This window comes from Piliocolobus tephrosceles, chromosome 5 (assembly GCF_002776525.5).
Source record: "Piliocolobus tephrosceles isolate RC106 chromosome 5, ASM277652v3, whole genome shotgun sequence".
Classification (NCBI taxonomy): Eukaryota; Metazoa; Chordata; class Mammalia; order Primates; family Cercopithecidae; genus Piliocolobus; species Piliocolobus tephrosceles.
This window is the reverse complement of record NC_045438.1, coordinates 3,579,931-3,602,513: the sequence shown is the minus strand read 5'-3', so window position 1 is coordinate 3,602,513 and position 22,583 is coordinate 3,579,931. Positions and strand designations below refer to the sequence as shown.

The 22,583-nt window shown below is 39.9% G+C and overlaps 2 protein-coding genes across 2 annotated transcripts in view; one reads left to right on the top strand and one right to left on the bottom strand.

Moving 5' to 3' along the window:
* The window catches only part of MCM9 (minichromosome maintenance 9 homologous recombination repair factor), a 121,651-nt gene that overhangs the window by 75,300 nt on the left and 23,768 nt on the right, over positions 1-22,583 (bottom strand). The gene's annotated exons all lie outside the window — the stretch shown is intronic.
* ASF1A (anti-silencing function 1A histone chaperone) lies at positions 5,551-21,416 on the top strand. The gene is made up of 4 exons (XM_023219001.2): positions 5,551-6,114; positions 13,010-13,125; positions 17,871-18,047; positions 19,650-21,416. The coding sequence occupies exons 1-4, from the start codon at positions 6,006-6,008 to the stop codon at positions 19,860-19,862; spliced, it is 615 nt and encodes a 204-aa protein (XP_023074769.1). The 5' UTR covers positions 5,551-6,005; the 3' UTR covers positions 19,863-21,416.

Below are 22,583 nucleotides of genomic sequence, written 5' to 3'. Positions count from 1 at the left end.
ACTCGGAAGGCAGAGCTTGCAGTGAGCCGAGATCACTGCACTCTAGCCTGGGCAACAGAGTGAGACTCGTCTCAAAACAAACAAACAAACAATAATCTGGTAGCTCCTCAAAAAGAATTACAGTATCTGACCCAACAATTCCACTCCTAAGCATAAACCTAGAGAAATGAAAACATTTGTCCCATCCCATGAAAAAATCTGTACACAAATGTTAACAGCAGCATTGTGCATAATAGCCAAAAAGTAGAAACAACCTAGAATCCATCAACTGACAAATAAAATGTGGTATACCTATACAATGGAATATTATTGGGTAATAAAAAGGAACAAAGCATCAATACATGACACAACATGAATGAAAGCATCAAAAACATAAGTTATGCTTAAAAGATGCTGGTCATAAAAGACTACATATTTTAAGATTCCATTTATATGAAATGTCTAGAATAGGCAAAACTATACAGACAGAAAGTAATTCAGTGCTTGCCTACTGCTTGGGGGATATGCTGGGGAGGGGGATGTGCTAAAGACTACACAGTACCTTTCTGAGATCATGAAAATACTCTAAAATTGATTGTGATGATGGCTGCACACCTCTGAATATTCTAAAAACTACTGACTCAGACGCTTTAAATGAGTGAATTAAATGTTACATGAATTCTATCTCAATAAAGCTGTTATCTAAAAAAATTACTGTGTAATCATACCAGAGGGTACTTGGACGTAGATTCTTTGTATGCCGGATTCAAAGCCTTAGCAGGCACACATTCTACCAACCAAATTTCTACCGATTAATTACCTGTTAGCTCTTTTGTGAAGCATTTCCCCTCCCTATCCTTTCTGGTGTTTGACTCTTTCTAAATGATCATGCATATGAGGCCTCCAATCTCACAAAGCCTACTTGCCTAGCTTCTGCCAAGCATGACTCCATCTAATGTCATTTGTCTCTATAGTAACCAACTAGAAAAGCTGCTATGCCTAGCAATGGCTTTGTACAAGCAGTGGTCTAGCCTAGAGATGTTGTAAAGATTTGAGTCCTCTCTACCGATTACTGCTTTTTTTCCTGGTATTAAAAAGTGAACCTCTGATGAATGAGAGCAGTAGAGGGTTAGAGAGAAAAGGATGGAATATACTATAAAACATGAAGAAAGATGGACTGCAAGTAGAGACTGAGTTCAAGAGGAAATGAGTTTAGAAGGACCTTGATTGATAAGAGGACTAAGAAGACATGGGCAAAAAACTAAGTACAAGAAACAGAAAATAATTTTTAGGCATTTCCACTCATATTCTTCTGGTCAAAAACAACATAATGATATAAACACCAAGAAACTGCCAATAAACGTAATTACAGTGCTTCAGAAAGTTGACTGATGTAATGTATGGTTATCTAAAAGGTATTTTACAGTATAGTCCAGCTATGGATAAGGGATCAGATATAGCTTATATCTTCAACAAACTTCTAACACAATGGTGGGTAGCAAAGAACACAAAAGAGTGAAACTTTTATTAGTGAGGTGGAGCAGAGAAGGGGAGAGGGTACACTATGTAACACACATGGAAACCTTATAAAAACTATAAGGATGCATTCCAGGATGTGTATTTCCATCCCCTACACCTTCCAAGGGACGCCTTTTTCAACAGGAGGCTTGACATCTGTAGTACCCCTGTGTGGAGCCTCCCCCAGCTTTGCCTTGGCTGGGTCTCCTTCTCTCTCCCAGTATGCACCTGGACCAACTCATTAATGGAGCTTTGTTCTTCAAGAGTTCATTAATCAAGTCATTACTGGAGTGTCCACCAGCCTGTGGGTTCTTCCAGAAAATGATAGCAATCTATTTTTTCTACATACGAAGCCCACTCTAAAATTTACCTGACATGGTAGAGAGTACAAAGGTAGGCCAGTCATCAGAGGAATGGGTTTCTGAGCACCAGCATCTTCATTTGTTATATGGGATGATATCTTACCCTCCTACCATTCCTGTTTGTGAGGCTCAAAAACATAGGTATTTTAAAGTTTTTTACAAATGGTCAAGAAAACATTTTTTCTTTTGCCTATTTTAACATAACTGGTTACAGGTGCATCTAACACTTTCTATTCTGCATCATACTTATTTGATTAGTTACCTTTCCTACTGAACCATAAGGTCTTTGTATGTCTTTGACTATTTCTCATGGAGCCTAGCATAAAATTTTCACACAAAAAATGCTCTCTGTATGTATGTAATGAATTATTATTGAAATCATTATTGTACAATTTACTCCATTTATAAATGTCCATAAACTCCATGAAGTCTCTAGTCCACATTTATACAGAAAATTTTATTTAAAACGATCATTAAATTTTGACCTATTTCTAATAAATAAAAAGGAGCCTTTTAAACTAACTAAAGACCATATTGAAACAAGCCTTACATGAGAAAATTTTTTAAGTTGGTAATAACACAAATGAGAAGATAATTCAACACAGTGATAGTATAATTACCCCAGGTGGAAATCTAGATTTGAACAAAAGCTAGAGGTTAGTACTTCCATTCCTATGATAACTTTTGCAGTAGGCAGGGGCTGACACTCAATTTAATTCCTAGTTCTAATATATTTTAATTCGGCACATTTTGATTTAATTCAATTCTAGTATATTTGAATTCGCTCTTTCATCTTGTTTTGTGTATGACCTCAACTTGACTTCAAGTTTCACTTCTCTGTAGAAGAGTCGTGAATCCATGCATGTAAGCTGCATCTTGTGTCTTCAGAATTCAAGCTATATGCTCAGTGGTATATACTTCCTCCAAAGAATGGCAACAGCACACCACTCCACATATGCCACACCCTTACTGGCATGGCTAAATGACCACATCATTTCACCCACAGGAAATGCTTGGAAACTGATCAATATTTGGATTCAGTAAGATTATACTCTCAAATAAGTTTAGTTCTGAGGGGAAAAATATCTTACAGGTATATTAGGTTGTTAGAGCTGCCTTAACAAAATATCACTCACTGGGTGGCTTAAACAATAGAAATTTATTTTCTCACAGTTCTGGAAGCTAGAAATCTAAGATTATAGTGTTGGCAGGTTTGGTTTATTCTACAGCCTCTTTGCTTGGCTTGCAAATAGCCACCTTTTTGCTGTGTTTCCTCTATGTGCGTGTGACCCTGGTGCTTCTTTGTAAATCTAAATTTCCCCTTATGAGGACGCCAGTGAGATCAGATTAGGGCCCACCCTAACCACCTCATTTAACTTAATCTCCAAATACAGCCACATTTTGAGGTACCAGGGATTAGTCCTTCAACATACGAATTTGGGGGAGACATAATTCAGTCTAAAACAACAAGTAACTAGTTTCATTTATTTCTGCCCTAAGCACTAGCTTAGGCTTTGTTCATCTTAGAGCTGATAAAATTTCTCTCAGTCATCCTTCCCCCAAGTAACCCATAGTGAGAAGTGATTGGGGGATTACATTCCATGCAGCCCTGCAAACATCATGTGGGACCCCCTTGGGTACTTAATAAAGGAAGACATTCACAGTGACCCATCTGTTGTACAATTAGCTGTTTGGGAGTCACCAAAGTTGGTCAGCAACAGGTCCTATTGATTGCCTCTGAAACCAGACAGAGGCTTTCACAATTCTTTTTTTCCTACATCATATCAGTTAAATTAGAAATATGCCAGGACATATCTGAGGAATCCTTTTGGATCTCTCCTGGAGTAAGGTGGTGTCAATGGTGAGGAAACTATTGCACAAAGTGTTCAACGACCCTTTAGTATTTCTGACAAGCAATAATACAAGAGTTAAGACAGGAGAAGCCTGGAGCTAATTCTTGCAGCTTCCAGTGAAATGTCGGGGAATCTTTTCTTCTTAAATACTGTTGTATACGGTATATGACGTGTTAAACGAAAAGTTTTAAAGAAAATAAGCCACATTAGTGGCATCCAGGTAGATCTTCTCAGTCCTTCATGCTGCACATCCACCAAAAGTGAGTTTTATAATGAGTCTCACTGTAACACTTATGGTCAGACTGCAAAATGCACCTGATTTTAACAAGCATAAAATATCATTTTTATGAGAATGACTAGACCCTCCTCTTAAGAGTACCTGTAATAATCAGACAGCTGCATACACCAGTCTCACAGGAGTTTTAATCTTCAAATGGTCATTTTACCTTACACATACAGAGTGTCTTACAGCATAGAGCAATTTCCACTTTATCTTAGCTAGTGTTAGAACCAGTACCAATAAGAATGAAGAGTATATGGTTTATCAGTCACAAAAATCTGTGTCTATCACCATGGTTTGACTCTTAATACTCTAATGTCACCAACAACTGGCTTGAAGAAGTCTTTCCTGGTAGCTCCTGTATGGAACTGTTCAATCCACTGACAAAAAAACGGAACTCTTCCCCACTCTAAGTGGTTTTCCTAAACGTAGGAGGGGCTGACATTAGCTGTCCCACATTAACGTTCAAAAGACCATCAGATGAAAACGTTTCATCAAAAGCCACCTACTTAAGTATGAACAATGCCCAAAGAATGACAAATCAAAATTCTGGGCACTATACTAAGAGAAAACTCTTCCAGAACAGATACTTCGGAATAAATTTTCTCTCTGAATTTGGCCAAGTTTGGTGGTTTCATTCACAACATTTAAGGAAAAAAGTGACGGTTTATGGATAGCAGGTAATAAAAGAAACCTTTATACCACTTACTAAATAGAAACGGTTTAGGCTCACAAATATGTTAAAGCTTTCTCTTTCCCCGCAATGGTAGTCAAGCAGCATAAACGAATCAACATTTCCTCAGTTCAGACCTCAACTGGTTACAGGCAAGCAAGGGCTCCTCAGAATTTGCTTTACTAATGGTTTAGGTCAGAAATGTTTTTGAAGATCAAATGTCTTGCTATGTCTTCGTGTTCTTTTCCCCATCTCTATTATGTTTGTTGCCCTGCTGGTCTCCTGACACTTCCATTTTCTCCTTTTATGTTCCTGCTATGCTCTCCCAATGGCAGTAACCTGGGGTATAACTGATCACACCTCTTGTGATTTTCTTCTTATTCTAGGACTTTTCAGATCTGGACTCTGAAGAAGACGCCCAGGTGTAAGCCCAAAGGTTATCTATTTAAATTTTCCAAGCACAGTGTGTGGAAAATCATTCCTCGCCCTTCATTTTGTGTTGCTTAACGGCGCTGTCGTGCCTAAACGTAGATACTGGCCAAGAGCTACATTTCCAAAATGGCTTTGCTCCTTTCGAGCTGACATCGGTCTATAACATGCAATTTATTTCCCCTCAGGCAATCTTTCTCTCTACTCCAAATACTACCCGATACACAGAAAGCTGAACCTAACCCAGTGTAAACACCGATTCTCATCTGCTAAATTCAGCAAGGCCGGCAAAGCTGTTGCACTGATGTAAAAAGAGCGTTAAAAAACAAAAAACAAAAAAACACACAAAAAAACAAAAAACGCCAAAACACCCACACGAAGCCAACTGGAGGGGCGGGCGTCGGCCGAATCGCGCCCTCCCGCCGCGGCCACGCCTCCCCGCCGCGGCCACGCCCCCGCCGCCCCTCTCCGCGCCGCCGCCGGCGGCCTCCGCGCGGGCCTCCCAGCCCTTATTCCACTCACTTTGTTCTCCGCCTTTGTCCTAATCCACACCAGCAGGTGGAGCCGCAGTTAAAGTTTCCGAGTCCATTCCGGGAGCGGGAGCCCATCTTGCTGGCTGCCGAGGCCCTCGCTGGAGGAGGAGGGTCAGAGCTCGGGTGCAGCCAATCGAGGGCAACGCTGCTACTTATCAGAGCAGAATGGGCTGTAGTTTAGTGAAATAGGAAAGCTGCAAAACGCTGTGGAGTGCTCCCGTGTAAATAAAAAGAGGAAAAAAAAGTTTCTCAAGTCGCCGCTGCACAACGTCGGGCCGGCGCTGGGGCGGGGGTCTGCGCTCTCCCGTGCGGCCGCGCGCTGGACTTTATTGTGCCGCAACCAGCCCCAGTTCCCATTGTTTGTGTTTTTTTCAAAATATGGCAAAGGTTCAGGTGAACAATGTAGTGGTGCTGGATAACCCTTCTCCTTTCTACAACCCGTTCCAGTTCGAGATCACCTTCGAGTGCATCGAGGACCTGTCTGAAGGTGAGTGCGGCGCCCGTGCGCCCGGTCTGTCAGTTGCGGGCTGCAGACGTTGAAAGTTTCCCGGGCCCGGCCTCGCGCTGGGCGGCTGTGTTCGGCGCCTGGCGGCCGCGGGCTGCTCTGCGGAGGGAAACTTGAAGTTGATGGTCGACGGCCGCCGAGGCGCGCGCGGCTTTCCGCCGCAGCCCAGGCGCCTGCCGGGCTCAACTTGCGAGGAACTTGTTTGAGCGGAGGAGCGGAGGTAGCCATGTTGTCAGCTTTGTCTGCGGGCGGGCAGCTCGGAGACCCGCACTCGCGCCCGCGGCGCCTCCTGGGGTCGCGCCGGGCTGGCTCAGCGCCGCCAACAGCCTCCGCGACCCTCCGGGCCCGGGCCCGGAGGCTGGGAAGGGAGAGGCTGTGCGTGTGGTCGCGCCGGCGAGTTCGGAGCGGAGCCATCTTACCCCAGTCGAGAATTGGGCCAGCGACCCCGGCGCACGGCGCCTCTTCTTGCCCCTTCGCCCGCCTGCCCCCGGCGAAAGGGAGGCAGTAACTCTCGAGAGCTCACGGTGGAGTCGCCGCACTCTCCGGGCTGGCCATGCCTGGCCGCTTCGGGGAGGAGAGCGAGGCTGTCCTCGCGCTGATTTCTGGCTTCCTCGACCAACCAGCGGGGGAGGCGGGCGCAGGCTCGGCCCCTCCGCGCCGCGGGCTGGGCGCCGGCGCTCCCCGGGGGCCGCGGGTCCTGTTCGGCCGGTCCTCCTCGGCCGGTGCCCGGGATGCGCCGGGATGCTGGCGCGCAGGCTCCCCAACCAACGTGGACTCCTTTCCCCTAATGACGAAAAGCTAATCTCAGGAAGAGAAATAGAGCTGAGCTAGGAAGTTACATTTAACCTAAGAGCCTAAGAGCAGAAATAAGATACTTAAATAATTTCCAGGACTTAATCTCTGCCTTCTAAATAGTCTGAAAGAAGACTTTCTTCAAGAGCGTGTTGAAATCTAAAATAACTCCACATCCAGATGCAGAACACACCCTAAACATAAAACACAAACGTAGGCTAGGAAATTAACTCCTCATGTCAGTCCAAGAATTCTTGGTATTTTTTCTACATATATTTTAAGGTCTACAAAATACGTATTTTTAATATGTTTAGTAATAAATATTTAGAAAGCTAAAACGACAATTATCATTGCTTTAATTATATTTTACTAAAGTAATTCAGTGCTTCATTTGCCAGTTTTGAAGGGGAAATAGTTTAACTTCCATCGATGAGGGACATACTTCTTTGAACTAGAAGTATATTTTTAAAATGCTTTGAAGATGATTTGGCTAATCGTGGCATGTAAAACTTTTCATTTTAAAAACTAGTTTTTAATCTCTAAAATGTATATATCATATGTAAGGTTAATTTCAACTATGAAACAATATATATCATTGTAATAAACTTTTAGAAAGTTGTACAGGCATATATAAAGTTAACAGTTCTCTGTACTCAATGCCTTCCCCTATCTCCTTTAGGTAATCACAATTACTACTTTAACATGTGCCCCTCTGTTGTGTTTTTTTTTTTTTTTGTAAACCTATATAGAGCATAAATGCACATAAATATAGAGGGCAAATTTTGAAAGATGATTCATTTATTAAAATAACTTCAAATAGGCCATTGATAACACTATGTGAAAGATGATTCATTTATTAAAATAATTTCAAATAGGCCATTGACAACACTTAGGGGTATTTTTCTTATTACTCTGAAGTCATCTGTATGATACTACTATTAATATAAGCATTCCAGCTACTAGGCCCATTTTTCACACCCAACAGTCAGTCATTTTTTTTTTTCTTATTGCCAACTGCGTATAAAAATAGACAAAAGAAAAACCATTGATCGGTCCATTCCAACTTACACCACAGTGTTTTTCAAATATACCACTAGAAGTTCTTCAAATTACAGGTATTTCTCAAGTGATGCCTTCCATTTTAGGAGTCAGCTCTGAACAAAGAAGATACATGACTCAGGATGTCGTTACAGGGCTTTTACATTGCATAGATGAAACCAGCCATTCATAAAGCCAAAACATGTTCCATTTTTAACTGGGATCCATTCAGAACCCAGCTGAATCACATCAGGGTTTTACAGTACTGGTGTCAAAAATATACTTATTTCCAATGGTATATTTCACTTCCTAGGCACCATTACTGAGCATTTATTTAGTATTTTAAAAAATATTTTAAGCTGAGTCATACTGAAGCTGCAAAGGAATCTTTCAAAAAGGTGCCATGCCTGTATACTCCACCTAGAGGCTATGTGGATTAAGGAAATTGAGTTTACTTAGCAAAGGCTTCTGATAGGTTCCATACTTTTCTATTACAGTTCTTTTAAAAAGTGTTCTTAAACTATAGTTTTTTTTTTTTTTTAATGAGACAGTCTGGCTCTGGCACTCAGGCTGGATGGAGTACAGTGGTGCAAACACAGCTACCTGCAGCCTCAACCTCCTGGGCTCAAGCAATCCTCCCACCTCAGCCTCCTGAGTAGCTGGGACCATAGTCAATGTGCCACCACATTGGGCTAATATTTTAATTTTCTGTAGAGATGGAGTTTTGCCATGTTGCCCAAGCTGGTCTCGAACCCCTGGGCTCAAGCAGTCCTCCCACCCCTGCCTCCCAAAGTGTTGTGATTATAGTGAGCCCACTGCACCCAGCCCCAACTATAGAATATTTTGAAAATGATTTTCTTTATAAGTTATTTTGCCTCAAGTCTCAAAGCAGAGTTTGGCCACCATTTTTCATACTTTCGTCAATAGCCCCCAAACATTTACTTTCCTTTAAGAGCTGCCCTGTAGCTTTGCTTCAGAAAAAGCTGTGAGGAATATCTGGTCTTAAGATAATTTGATTCTTTCTAATATAGGGCTTATATCAGGGGTTAAGACAGCCTGAGATCCTGGCTGGATGTGCTTGATGGTTACCAAGCCTGTACAAGTTTTGATTGACCATCCTGCCATTCTTAAATGTATATAAAATCTTAATTACAGCTACTCTCAATTGAATACTTATACCAGAATTGAGCACGGTGTTTCATACTTCCCAACTTCAGCTTGTTCTAATTCCAAAGCCTACATACTTTCCACTAGACCACAGGTCTTCCCAAGTAGTGTAATTAGCTAAAAATTCCCTTGATGGCTTCCCTCATTCACTCACTCTCACCACAAATGGAAATACTTTCAGGCTGGGTAAATCATTTAATCATGATTACTGTGATTAAATAAAAGTTAACGTTAAAATAAATGAACAGATTTCTTCACCTGAGAACTTATGGAAAACATCTGACCTTACCCTTTCTCCCTCAAATACAGGAGGCAGAGGAATTAAATGAAAGCTGGGTTTAAAAAAAAAAAACTGATGCCAATGTATAAAAAAGTACTGAGCATGTAAAACTCAGTAACTATAGCAAGCATCCCATAAACATAAAAATCAATGTACAAGTGTTCCCTGAGTTGCAGCCTATTCTTGTTAAGGCTAGATTCTCTCTCCATCGCCTCTGCTCTCACTTCCCCTGCAAATAAATTCCCTTATTCCACTGCTAACTTCAGAGCTAGAAAGAATTTATCTTATCTTCCCAGTTAGGTTTTTAGAAGCCCGGGGTTGGTAGGCATAGCTTGGATTCTGATTCTTTGATGTACAAACTATGAATTTGTGTAGATTACTTAACTTCTCAGAGTCTCAACTTATTTGCATAATGGTGATAATTTGATCCATATGATGAAGCTATTGAGGTTTAAACAATAGGTATGAAGTTGCAGGACTAATACCCAGCATATAGTAGATATTTTCTAAAATAGGTTTATAAATTATGGCTGTGTTCCTATGCCAGTCCACAGATGCCAATTTATACCACTTAGGATCCGGGGGCATTATATGTAGTGGTACAATTATATATGAAATTAAAATTTATGATAACCTTTATGTGATAATTTTTCTCTCTTTTTGGAGACAATCTCGTCCCGTTGCCCAGGCTGGAGTGCAGTGGCGCAATCTCGGCTCACTGCAACCTCTGCCTCCTGGGTTCAAGCGATTCTTGTGCCTCAGCCTCCCGAGTAGCTGAGACCACAGGCATGTGCCACTCCTAATTTTCGTATTTTTAGTAGAGATGGGGTTTCACCATGTCTGCCAGGCTGGTCTCAAACTCCTGACCTCAAGCGATCCAGCCACCTCAGCCTCCCACAATGCTGGGATTACAAGCGTGAGTCACTGCGCCCAGCCACTCTATGTGATGATTCTTAGTCTTATCCTCACTTGGCTAGTTTAGTACCTTTCACACCACTTGCTTAAAACAGTTTCTTCACTTGCTTTTTGGGTCACCTACCTCATTTGCCACTTGTTTTGTAACTTACTTTGTTTTTGTCCTCTTATCTTTGGAGGTCTCGAATCTCATTCCTTAGAGCAAGCCCATGTATTTTTACAGCTTAACATATCATTGACAATTTCCAAATTTTTATCCTGCCTATTCAGTATCTCTACTTAGATAGCAGATATCTCAAATATGTCTAAAATGAACTCCTGATTGTTCCTCCACCCCATGTCACCCCCCTGCAAAAGTGGCTCCTGCTGCTTTCATCTTAAGAATTTTATCCAGAAGGCCGGGCGCGGTGGCTCAAGCCTGTAATCCCAGCACTTTGGGAGGCCGAGACGGGGGGATCACGAGGTCAGGATATCGAGACCATCCTGGCTAACCTGCTGAAACCCCGTCTCTACTAAAAAATACAACAACAACAACAAAAAAAAACTAGCCGGGCGAGGTGGCGGGCGCCTGTAGTCCCAGCTACTCAGGAGGCTGAGGCAGGAGAATGGCGGGAACCCGGGAGGCGGAGCTTGCAGTGAGCTGAGATCCGGCCACTGCACTCCAGCCTGGGCGACAGAGCGAGACTCTGTCTCAAAAAAAAAAAAAGAATTTTATCCAGAATATAACTGTTGTACAGCCCCATGGCCACATGAGGTCCATGCCACCATAATTTCTTGCCTCAATTGTTGAAATATTCTTTTTCTTCCCTTGTCCTCTTACATTCTATATTGAACACAGCAATCAAAGCATTCCTTTTAAAATGAAAGTTGAGGCCGGGAGCAGTGGCTCACGCCTGTAATCCCAGCATTTTGGGAGGCCGAGGTGGGCGGATCACGAGGTCAGGAGATGGAGACCACCCTGGCTAACACGGTGAAACCCAGTCTCTACTAAAAATACAAAAAAATTAGCCGGGCGTGGTGGCGGGCGCCTGTAGTCCCAGCTTCTTGGGAGGCTGAGGCAGGAGAATGGTGTGAACCTGGGAGGCAATAGAGCTTGCAGTGAGCGGAGATTGTGCCACTGCACTCCAGCCTGGGCAACACATCCAGACTCCATCTTAAAAAAAAAAAAAAAATGAAAGTTGGCTCCTGTTACTGCTCTGCTCAAAACCCTCCGATGGCTTCCCATGCCACTCAGTGTGAAAGCCAGAGTCCTTATGATGGCCTTCAAAATCGCATGATCTGGCTGTTCCCCTCATCCTCAATTATAGGGTTAGTTGCTTTCCCCCTTGCTTTCATTCTGCTCCAGCCCTGGCCTCCTTGCTTTTTCTTGCCAAGTGTACCCTACCTCTGGCCTTTGTATTTGCCGTTCCCTCTGATGAGATACTTATATTGCCTATTTCCTCTCTATCTCCATCAACAGATGATCTCAGGAGATGTCAGATGCAGCACCCTGCATCTGGAAATGTGCTGGAAGCTGGAAATATAAATGGTCTAGTTCTAGGACAGAGCCGTGACATAATAGGTCCTCAGAAAATGATTCCTGACTTAATAAGAGAAAATAAAAAAGGACGTTTCAGTTGATTGTAGTTTACAATACAATATAAATGAGCAGTACGTTACTATTTCTATTATCAACTTAGGGAACAAAAATATCTACAGCTACACAAAAACGGCAACACATGATGGCACTGACTAGATTGTCGTAAGTGACCCAGAAACTGACCCTTTGGGAGTGCTTATGTAACAGTGTGTTGAATGCAAGAGGCAGGCCCCACGGTGCAAAATACGCAAAGAATGTGAAGAGGTCTCTCAGAGACGGTTTGTATTACAAAGTTGTCTTCTTCCCCGACTAAACAGGAGACTCCTCCAAAGAGTTCGACTCATCTCTGGGTCCACTTCACAGAACACGTTGTAAAGCATGCTCTGTAAAATCTGCTATATTGAATTACATGTAACGCCTTTTCCTCCTGCCTATCTCCGCTGTGTGTACTCTATTGTATCACGTGGTGTAAAGATCTTGGTTTCCTCTTCCCAATTTAAAGAATGTATGACACGGGGGGTGTCATAAGGGAAAAACCCCATCGTTGTCCTTTAGACAGTTGATCAGCTGAAGCCACTTACTTCTGAGCCACAAGGGAGGTTTTACTAATAATTTTTCTACTTTGGAGCTCTGTGATTATTTAGATCTCTGCAACATAGTATAGGGCTGCCCTTCCAAAGTGTGTTGAGGAGGACATTAAAAGATGACATACAAAAAAAGGGGGATTCCATAGCCAAATAAATTTGGGAAATGCTGGATTAATGTTACTGGTGTTCTTTACTGAAGGATGTCTCAGAAAATTTACTATGCCAGTGTGCTTTATGAATCCTCAAGGTTTACAGCATTTCCCAAGTGTTTGGCTATGTTATCTTGTCTGTGAAGGACTGTCCAGGAACTAGTGTCTCACAAAAGAATATTTTGAGAAACTCTGATATAAAGTATGAACTCTGGTAAGAACTTTATAAAGAGCATCTCACTGCCTTTCTGGATAGCCATGAGAAGCCTAACAGCCAGTAAGTGGCTAAGTGGACATTAAAAGGGTCTTTGATGTCATCTGGTAATGTAATTACTGAATATGAAGTAATGCTTTGGTTTTTTAACCCTAGACTTGGAATGGAAAATTATCTATGTGGGCTCTGCAGAAAGTGAAGAATACGATCAAGTTTTAGACTCTGTTTTAGTGGGTCCTGTTCCTGCAGGAAGGCATATGTTTGTATTTCAGGTAAGATTAATCTTGGTAAATGTGTATGCCACATATGTTTTGAAGTAGACTGTATTATCTATTATAACTCTTATCCCTTTCCTTTTGGGTTAAATAACTCTGCTTCTGCTGCATTCACTTTTAATCTGTTTCCGTCTTGTTTTAGGCAGTCTCTGTGTCACAAAGGAACTCTTACTTCCTGGTTTTATATGCTGAGAGATGTTAATGTGGTGTTTATTTTAGGGAGATGCACAGCCTGCAGTAACTTTATACTGTGTCATGGCACACAGGGTGGTGAATTTTGGGCTCTTCCTGTGAATAGCATCTAAGTATCAGACTTCCAAGGTGGCTGTCTAGCATCCCAAAACATGGATTCAAAATACCTAAAACTAACTGGCATTGTTTGTAATATGCATCTTCAGTTTATGGTTTTAGCCACTATAACTGATGATGTAACAAAAACAACTTTATTTCAGCATAATCAGTAGTTGAGCTAGGTTAACATATATGTGTAGTGGATAGAGATGTGTGGTCTTGGATCATTGGAATGACATTCCAGAGTTTACTAAAGCATCTAATAATCTACATTATCTTATAGAGGACTACTTTTGCAAATTTACTACCACAATAGGTATTTGTGAGGAGAAGTTCTAGTAATAAAAATGATGTTCTTAGATACCACTGAGAGTATTTGGATCTATACCAAGGCTTCAGACATTGTCTTCTATATTCAAAAGTGTTATTTCTTTTAATCTATGTTAAATTGCTATATGAAACCATTCAGTTATTCCTCAATTATGCATGCTTCTTTATAAGGGAGATATCTGTAACAGACCAAAGAGTAACTAGCCATAGGTTTTTTAAAACTACTATTAATTTCTGTTACAAGTATTTCAACCCAACAAAGTCCCATCAGTTAAGTGGAACTCACTGAAAAGACTTAATCCAGAAAGAAAATCTAACTCTTCCTATGCTTGACCTCTGTTTTCTCACTTCACAGATGGGACCAATTTAAATGAATACCGTTGATCAAATAATCCTATCGGAAACTGGCAAAGAATCACTTAGACACATGCCATGTCTAGAGCTGCTACCTTTCCCTCCCCTGTCCTAAATACAGAATTTAGACTCTTGGTTTCCTAGCTGTAGTACTTTTGATTAAAAAGCAACAAATAATTTGCTGTATCTAAAGAAATAGCTAAGAAAAGCTCAAATATACTAATTAAATATATGAATTAAAAGTGCTGTTAATCCAAGTTGTGTGAGTGCATAACCCTGTAAAAGACATGGGTAACAGAATGCCCTGCAGGAGGAAGCACTGCAGTTACAGATATAGGTCAAATGCCGACACCTCTGCTTATTGCTGTGACTTTACCTGCCTAACCTCCTCCCTTCGTCACTCCAGTCTTCTATAAAATGTGGATAATATTCTATCTCATTAAAATGTTACGGGGAATAAAACAGTACACTCACTCACTCATAAATAGTGCCCTATTCCTATAATTAGAACTACATTTTTATTCTCTTAACTTCTTGAAATTGTTATATAAAAAAGCAGGACTTGCTTTGACCCACAGGCCTGGGGAACCCATACTTTACTGATAATTCATGATACAGTAAAAGACACCTGGGTTGACATGTACTGATATACCTTTGGTTTTTTTTTTTTTTTTTTTTTTTTTTTTGCTACTATAAGAACTTACAAATAAATGCCTTGTTATTGAAACAAACCCGGAAAATCTTTTGTGTTTGTTATTAAGCATACTCCTAAGCTTTTGGCTGAAAGTGCTGTAGGAAAAAAATGTATTCAAAAGTATTTCCTGCCGGTGATCTTCATGTAGTTTTACCTTGGTGTCAGTGTACATGTTGCAAAAAAGAACAGAGGAGGCACAATGTATATTCAGCCTGAAGGTTTTGCAAAATTCACCATTATCAACAGAAAGAGACTAAATTACAGCTTTTGTTTTGTGTTTTAAAACTGCTATAGTAATCTCCTGGTCTGCCACAATTTTGCCTCTCTAAATGGTTAAACATGTCTTTCTTCTGAGTGAGTCAAAGGCTACCAGGAAGATGTCCAGACATCTGCCTAGTATTGCCAGCTACAGTCAAAACAAAGATCTCTGCTCATCACTTCTGCATCCTAAATTATTTGAAAGGCCTGCAAGTTTCTCTACTCAAATTTGCTCAAAATGAATCCTTTTCAAATTGTAAAATGCTTTTAAAAAAATGTTTTATATTTAACAACAGATTTTAAAACAGAAACATGCCTAGAACCAATTCACTGAAGGGAAGCAACATGGGGGAAGAGTTCTCATAGCAGTACTGAACTATTGTGTATTTCCCATCTCCACCCACTTCCAGGTGTATTAGAATCCGTTCGGGTACACTGGAAGTAATCTAACCCCTCTGCGCAGGGGTGTGTAGAATCTCTAAGACAAACAGCATATTCTCCAGGACAAGCCTGGCTGTCCCTATCCTGGTGTCTCGCCAAAGACATCATAAACCCCTTCGGGGCAGGAACTGAGTTACAAATAAATCCCAAAATAGTAAGTGCTCAGAGCTGAGCCACACATGAGATTATAAAGATGAACTGGATGGGCCTCCTGCCCTGGATAAAGCGTAGCATCTAGAAGAGAAGACTGAAAAACATGTTTAGATCACAGGACATACATTCTTAAAGAATTTGTGACAAGAAATATCAGCACATAAAGGAATCTATTGATTCTACCTTCTGAGTTAGAAAGGGCATCACTGAGAATATGTAATGTAAGCTCCAAAAAAGATTAAAGGTTGAATTTTTCAGGATGTGAGAAAAGGACCTTTCAGGCCAAGGGAACAGTATGTTAGAAGCACAGGGGGTGAAATATTTCTTTTTTAAATTTGTTTTTGTAGAGATGGGGTTTCGCCATGTTGCCTAGGATAATCTCAAACTCCTGGGCTCAAGTGATCCGCCCACCTTAGCCTCCCAAAGTGCTAGGATTACAGGATGAGCCACTGTGCTCGGACAGTGTGTGAAAGATTTATCACCAAGTTTTAAAGAACCTGTGTAATTCATCTCTCTAGAACAAGGGTGGAGTTAAAGGAGGTATGAATGGAGATGTTGGTTGGAGACAAACTGAGAAGGGCCTTATCAATGAAGTTAAAGAACTGAGATTTTATCCTTTAGAAAAGGGACTACTCATCTGAGGGTTTTAATAATCTGAGGTTTTAAAACCAAAGAGAAAGGAACAGATCTGTGTTAATGCTGGTAGCAGTGCAAATGATAGGCTACAGCTGGGGAGATCAGTTAGAAAATTCTAAGCAATATTCCAGATAGGAGATGACATGAATTCGGCCTCCAGAAATGAAAAATGCTGAGACTGACTAGATGTAGGAGATAAGGGAGTGAGGGTGACTGAGATTTTTAGCCTAGGACACTAGGTAGCAATTTTATGCCTTTTTGTATCATCTACCTGTGTTAGGCATACAGTAAACATTAGTCTTCAACTTTCCCAAGCTAAGGCATTGGCTAAAGTGCTCATCTAGGCCCAGGAATATTCCTTGGTGCCCTGACAACAGGTAAGCTAATTTGCTGGGACTTGATCCATTTACCACCCAGAATGGCTGCCTCAGATGCCTCAGCCATCACTGCCTGTGTTCCCCAGCCTATGGCTCCCTCCATTCGGTCATCTCATTACTATCCTGCACACTACGGTGAATGGGACCATGCCCTTCACTCATGCTCTTAGTCTAGTCTAACTCAATTTACTTTTGCATTCCTCAAGGTTCACATTACAATAGCTTGATTTAAAACAAGGTCTTTGACATCTGCCTAAAACAATCTTTACCTTCATCGGTTTCCACATTATGTGTGGTTTAAACAGCATACTACATTGTAGAGTCTAGCAAAGTAACTATTCATAATAGAGGGTTATTAATATTTTTTGAAAATCTGCTATGTAGCTATTTCCATCTCATTTTCAGTTTTGTTTTGTTTGAGACGGAGTCTCACTCTGTTGCCAGGCTGGAGTGCAGTGGTGCAATCTCAGTTCACTGCAACTTCTGCCTCCCAGGTTCAACCGATTCTCCTGCCTCAGCCTCCCAAGTAGCTGGGACTACAGGCATGCGCCACCATGCCCAGCTAATTTTTGTATTTTTAGTAGAGACGGGGTTTCATCATGTTGGCCAGGTTGGTCTCAATCTCTTGACCTTGTGATCCACCCACCTCGGCCTCCCAAAGTGCTGGGATTACAGACCTGAGCCACCGTACCCAGCCTCATTTTCAGTTTTATACTAATTTACTATTAGAATACCTGTGGGGGTGGTTGAGTGGGTATGAGAATATAAGTATCCTGGGTTGGAGAGGGAAACTGGTATAATAAACACTTGTGACCAACAGGCTATGAGGAGATAACACTTACTAATTTAGGTCTGAAAAAAATGACTGAAAAGGTGAAAATCAATTGCTGACTATGGTTTTATAATGAATAGTGTATAATCCTTCATGAATCACCATGCAGTGTAGCCAGAATTTCTTCCTTTTAGAAGTGTAGTCATGCTTTCAAGTATCGAGGGTCCTTATGTATGCTGTGGCAAAACATGAACTAACTGTCTTTTCCAGCTTATTATAAGCCAGTCAAAAATGAGCATTTTCCTTCTCAGTATGATTTCCAAGTTTTTGTTGTTGCATCCTCAACTGATGGTTCTAGGTAACTGAAACTCCAGTCTTGCCTGCCACTAACAGCCTTTTGTGTGTGTGTGTTTCTTTTCTTTTTAATTTATTCTAGGCTGATGCACCTAATCCAGGACTCATTCCAGATGCAGATGCAGTAGGCGTAACTGTTGTGCTAATTACTTGTACCTATCGAGGACAGGAATTTATTAGAGTTGGCTATTATGTAAATAATGAATATACTGAGACAGAATTAAGGGAAAATCCGCCAGTAAAACCAGACTTTTCTAAGGTATTGTTCTTACTATTCCTTTTTAACTACTTTTACTATGCAATGTTTAAAGCAGTTGCTATTGCAATTTCATAGTATACTATTAAAATGGCTTTGAGATAAAATAAACCTGAGGTCCTTATGCCAACTGGGCAAACTAATTATTGTTCCATTACCATGGATGACTTTAAACCCTACCTTCAGATGAGTCATTAGTAATTAATGTAGGCAGACACCTTGAGCATTCTGATGGTTTAGAAAAATGAAAGTACCTCTTTTTTTTCTGAGATAGCGTCCTGCCCTGTTGCTCAGGCTGGAGTGCAGTGGCGTGATCTCAGCTCACTGCAACCTCTGCCTCCCAGGTTCAAGCGATTCTCCTGCCTCAGCATCCCAAGTAGCTGGGACTACAGGTGTATACCAACACACACGGATAACATTTGTATTTTTAGTAGAGACGGAGTTTTACCATGTTGGCCAGGCTAGTCTCGAACTCCTGACCTCAAGTGATCTGCCTACCTCGACCTCCCAAAGTGCTGGAATTACAGGTGTGAGCCACCGCGCCCAGCGAAAGTACTTCTTGTAAGAGACAGGCCTTTGTTTATGGCTTTCTGTGTAGCATTTCCCATATTGAGTATTCCCATCATGATTCTGTTCATTTCAACCTTTAGGACATACAAATTCATTTTTGTTGTACTAATTATTCAATGATGATATTTTTGTGTGTAACTCTTCCCAAAATTGTGAGAGAAAGTTTTGTGTTTGTTTTTTCTACGAACAGTTATCTCAAAACACCTGTATGCTTTATCTGCTATTCTTAGAAGTTAAACTAATAGTCTTAAATATTTCTGGTAACCGAAAACGGCTTAAATTCTGAGTGAGAAGATGAAATCTATGATTCAGCATTCTTAAAGATACTTAGTACTTTCTGATTTTTCACTGGGAACTATAACAGTTTAGTAACTGGTGATTTTGTGAGAGTGCACAGTAAATGAAGTTGAACATGGCACTTTGTCTGCCAGACCATGCAAGAAAAATTACATGGCAACAGAATAGAATGTTCTCATGTTCTCCTTTCTGATAATAAGGCAGGACTATTTTTCACCCTTATTGTGGTACCTTCCATTGATCCAATTTGTTATCTCTGAAGCACCTTGTATAGCACAAAAGAAAAGAAACGGGACTGTTTCTAAGAATGAGCCGTCTTTAAAAGGTGTAGGAAACCATTAATAATAATAAGATGTATTTGACAATTTTTCATTTTCCTTGAAAACATATCTAAACAACATAGTAGCTTGTTAAATAAAACATCTTCTAAAGCATTCACTTTCGAAAGAGGAGATTCTTTCTTTTAGAAAACAGAAGTAGAGGAGTTAAGTAGTTAAAACGCCAGACGAGTCCCCTCAAGATTCTCCGTATATTGTTTCTGTTCGTCTAAAATAACTTCTTTGCTACGGCCCTAGTCCTTATTAGTTATATTTAAGGTACTTAACTTGAATTATACCTTTGTATATGAACTTAGCCCTTTAGAAGTACTAACATGAACCATTTTAGTAAGCTCCTATTTGTATATGGTGATTTAACTTTTGTAGTGTTTACCATCTGGATGTTTCCTTTTTCCTCTAGCTTCAAAGGAATATTTTGGCATCTAATCCCAGGGTCACAAGATTCCACATTAATTGGGAAGACAACACAGAAAAACTGGAAGATGCAGAGAGCAGTAATCCAAATCTACAGTCACTTCTTTCAACAGATGCATTACCTTCAGCATCAAAGGGATGGTCCACATCAGAAAACTCACTAAATGTCATGTTAGAATCCCACATGGACTGCATGTGACCACCTACCATCCCTTTAGTACAAATTAAGCTATTAAAAATACACAGAACTATTTCCCTGAAATTCCGTAAGTACATAGTCAAAACACAATGTGAAGAATTTGTTTAAAAACATCCTGTAGAAAGTTTATAAGAAAACCAGTATTTGAACAAATTGTGGAATATAAATACAACTATTTTTAAGTAATTTTTTCTCTAATGTGTTATTTTATTTGTTCTGAAACTAATCTGATTAAAGCATATATATTATATTCTTCTCCTGTATATGTAATGAAAGCACTTATAAAGGAACACGAATCATTAGACCAGGTTGGAAAGATGTCTTGGCCTCCAGGACAAAATCTTTGGACGACTATTTTACTGGCCTTTGAAAGAACAAAGTTTACTTCAACTAAGATGTTTCTTCCTGTGAAGACATATAGTATCATTTTAATTTAAGGGGCAGATTTCCATTCTTTTTTGGCATGTCCTTAAAAAGGAGATTTGAAATCAACTATGTGCTACCAAGAACTTTAGGATCCAATTTTCCAAGCCACCATGAAGCCTCTTATGGCTACTATTATAGTTCATGTGATGTTGGAGAGCATTTGAATTGCTTTGTAAGAAAATAACAAACATGGCTAATTGTTGAAAAGGTCCCCGGCTATGGTTTTTGTTTTTATAACAGAGTTCAGAATATCAGCATTTCTTGAATCATACATCATTATTGCCCAGTGAATTTAAGACCAAATACAGTATCGGGAGAAAATACAAACTCCCTGTGTTTAAGAATAGGAGATTATAATGGCTCAAATTTGTTCATTTGATTTCTAAAAATACCATGGACTTTAAAAATTCTTTTAATAGATCATGTTATTGGCAATATTTATATAAAAACCATGGATTTAGAAAGGTATATTTAGCTTTATCATAATAGATATGTTACTATTTTGGAAATATATATATTTTCACACCTGTAGTACTCTTCCCCATTTCCTCTGACACTCATGCAGAATGAGATCAGGCATAGTTGTGGTTGACATACTCTAGATAGCTTTTCCAACAAGTTTTTGAAAAGCAATCTCGGAAAGGAATTCATTAACTAAATGGGGTAAAAGATTTCTTTTTCTTTGAGAGTTAAGTCCTTCCTCAAAAATTTTCTTATGCTCCATAAAATTAAGGGTAGAATATTTTCATTATTCTTGCAGCTAAGCAAGACAGCCATATGATGCAGGTTATGCAGTGCCTTCATATCTAAAACTTTTATACTGCACTTTTTAAAGCTTTTATGTTGAGGAAAGGAAAAGGGCATTTGTCTAAATACGGATTCTGAGTTGTATATATTTCCTATCATTCTAAAAAAGTGAATTTGTGAAGCAAAAGTTTTGCCAGATGTTAAACGTTGAATTTAATATACCAGATTATTAAAATATTGTCCATTAACTAGTTCATAGATTTTAAAAGTAAAATACTTGACTGTTAAAACTATATAAAGAAAATCTCATTTGTCTAATTGCAATTAAAAGAAAAATGTTAAAATATTAAAATGAAAATAAAAGCATTACTTTCCAACAAAGAGCTCAGTGGTTAATATAATAGGAACAACACATGTGCTTATTAGAAATAAAGCATATATAGCCAAATCACCAAATAAAGCCATTTACTGCTGAGTTTTTATTCTAATTATAACAATCTATTTGTAGTGACATTAAAGGGTTAGGTTTTTGTATCAATTTGTAAATGGACAACCAATTTTCACTTAAGCTTGGGACATGCAAACCATTACCTTTTGGTATCTTAAATTTTATCACTCTTAAGAATTTTCTTATATTAATGACTGAAAATAGATTTAGACTTCAAACATTAGAAACTAAGAAACTAGCACATAGGTTGTTTTTTTTTCCCCCTCTGGTCTAGCCTCATTTACCGATACTATATCTGAAGAACTGTTTTCCACCCTTTTGATCATAGTAAATAGCTGTGTCCTGAGAATATAAACATGAACCAGTAACTTATGCCACTAAGATGGAGGCAATAAGGGTATTATTTGGGCTAAGAAAACATTACAGAAGTCTGAAGAAGTATGCATGCATTTATTTGCCCATTCATAACCTTATACAACTTTAGGCTCCCATATAACTGTACCGTCTACTTTTAGGATTTGGGGTTTCTAGCTTTCCCAAGCATGTCCATGGCAGCAGTTATCAAAACTTTTTACCATAATCCATGGTACAAAAAGCTTAGGGCCAGGCGCAATGGCTCACGCCTGTAATCCCAGTACTTGACGAGGCTGAGGCGGGTGGATCACTTGAGGTTAGGAGTTCAAGACCAGCCTGGCCAACATGGTGAAACCCTGTCTCTACTAAAAATACAAAAATTAGCCAGGTGTGGTGGTGCACACCTATAATCCCAGTCACTCAGGAGGCTGAGGCAGGATAATCGCTTGAATCCAGGAAGCAGAGGTTGCAGTGAGCCGAGATTGTATCACTGCACTCCAACCTGGGCAACAGAGCGCTAGATTCTATCTCAAAAAAAAAAAAAAAGCACGACTCCATAACAAGTTTATATTTATGTTAAAAATTTTCATGAAAACACACCCTTAGTGCACCTTTACTATGCAGTATTTTGGTATTTTTTATTGTATTTCACTTTGAAAGTGCTGGTTTTGACCCACTGAATTGACTTTTACATCTCTATAATGGGTTGCAATACACAATCTGAAGAAAGGCTAGTCTGGCCCTTT

Bases quoted from the DNA above. Each gene is read 5' to 3' on its own strand.
- ASF1A (XM_023219001.2), top strand. From the start codon at position 6,006: ATGGCAAAGGTTCAGGTGAACAATGTAGTGGTGCTGGATAACCCTTCT. The intron at 6,115-13,009 runs GTGAGTGCGGCG...TTTTAACCCTAG, and splicing joins CATCGAGGACCTGTCTGAAG to ACTTGGAATGGAAAATTATC. The intron at 13,126-17,870 runs GTAAGATTAATC...AATTTATTCTAG, and splicing joins GGCATATGTTTGTATTTCAG to GCTGATGCACCTAATCCAGG.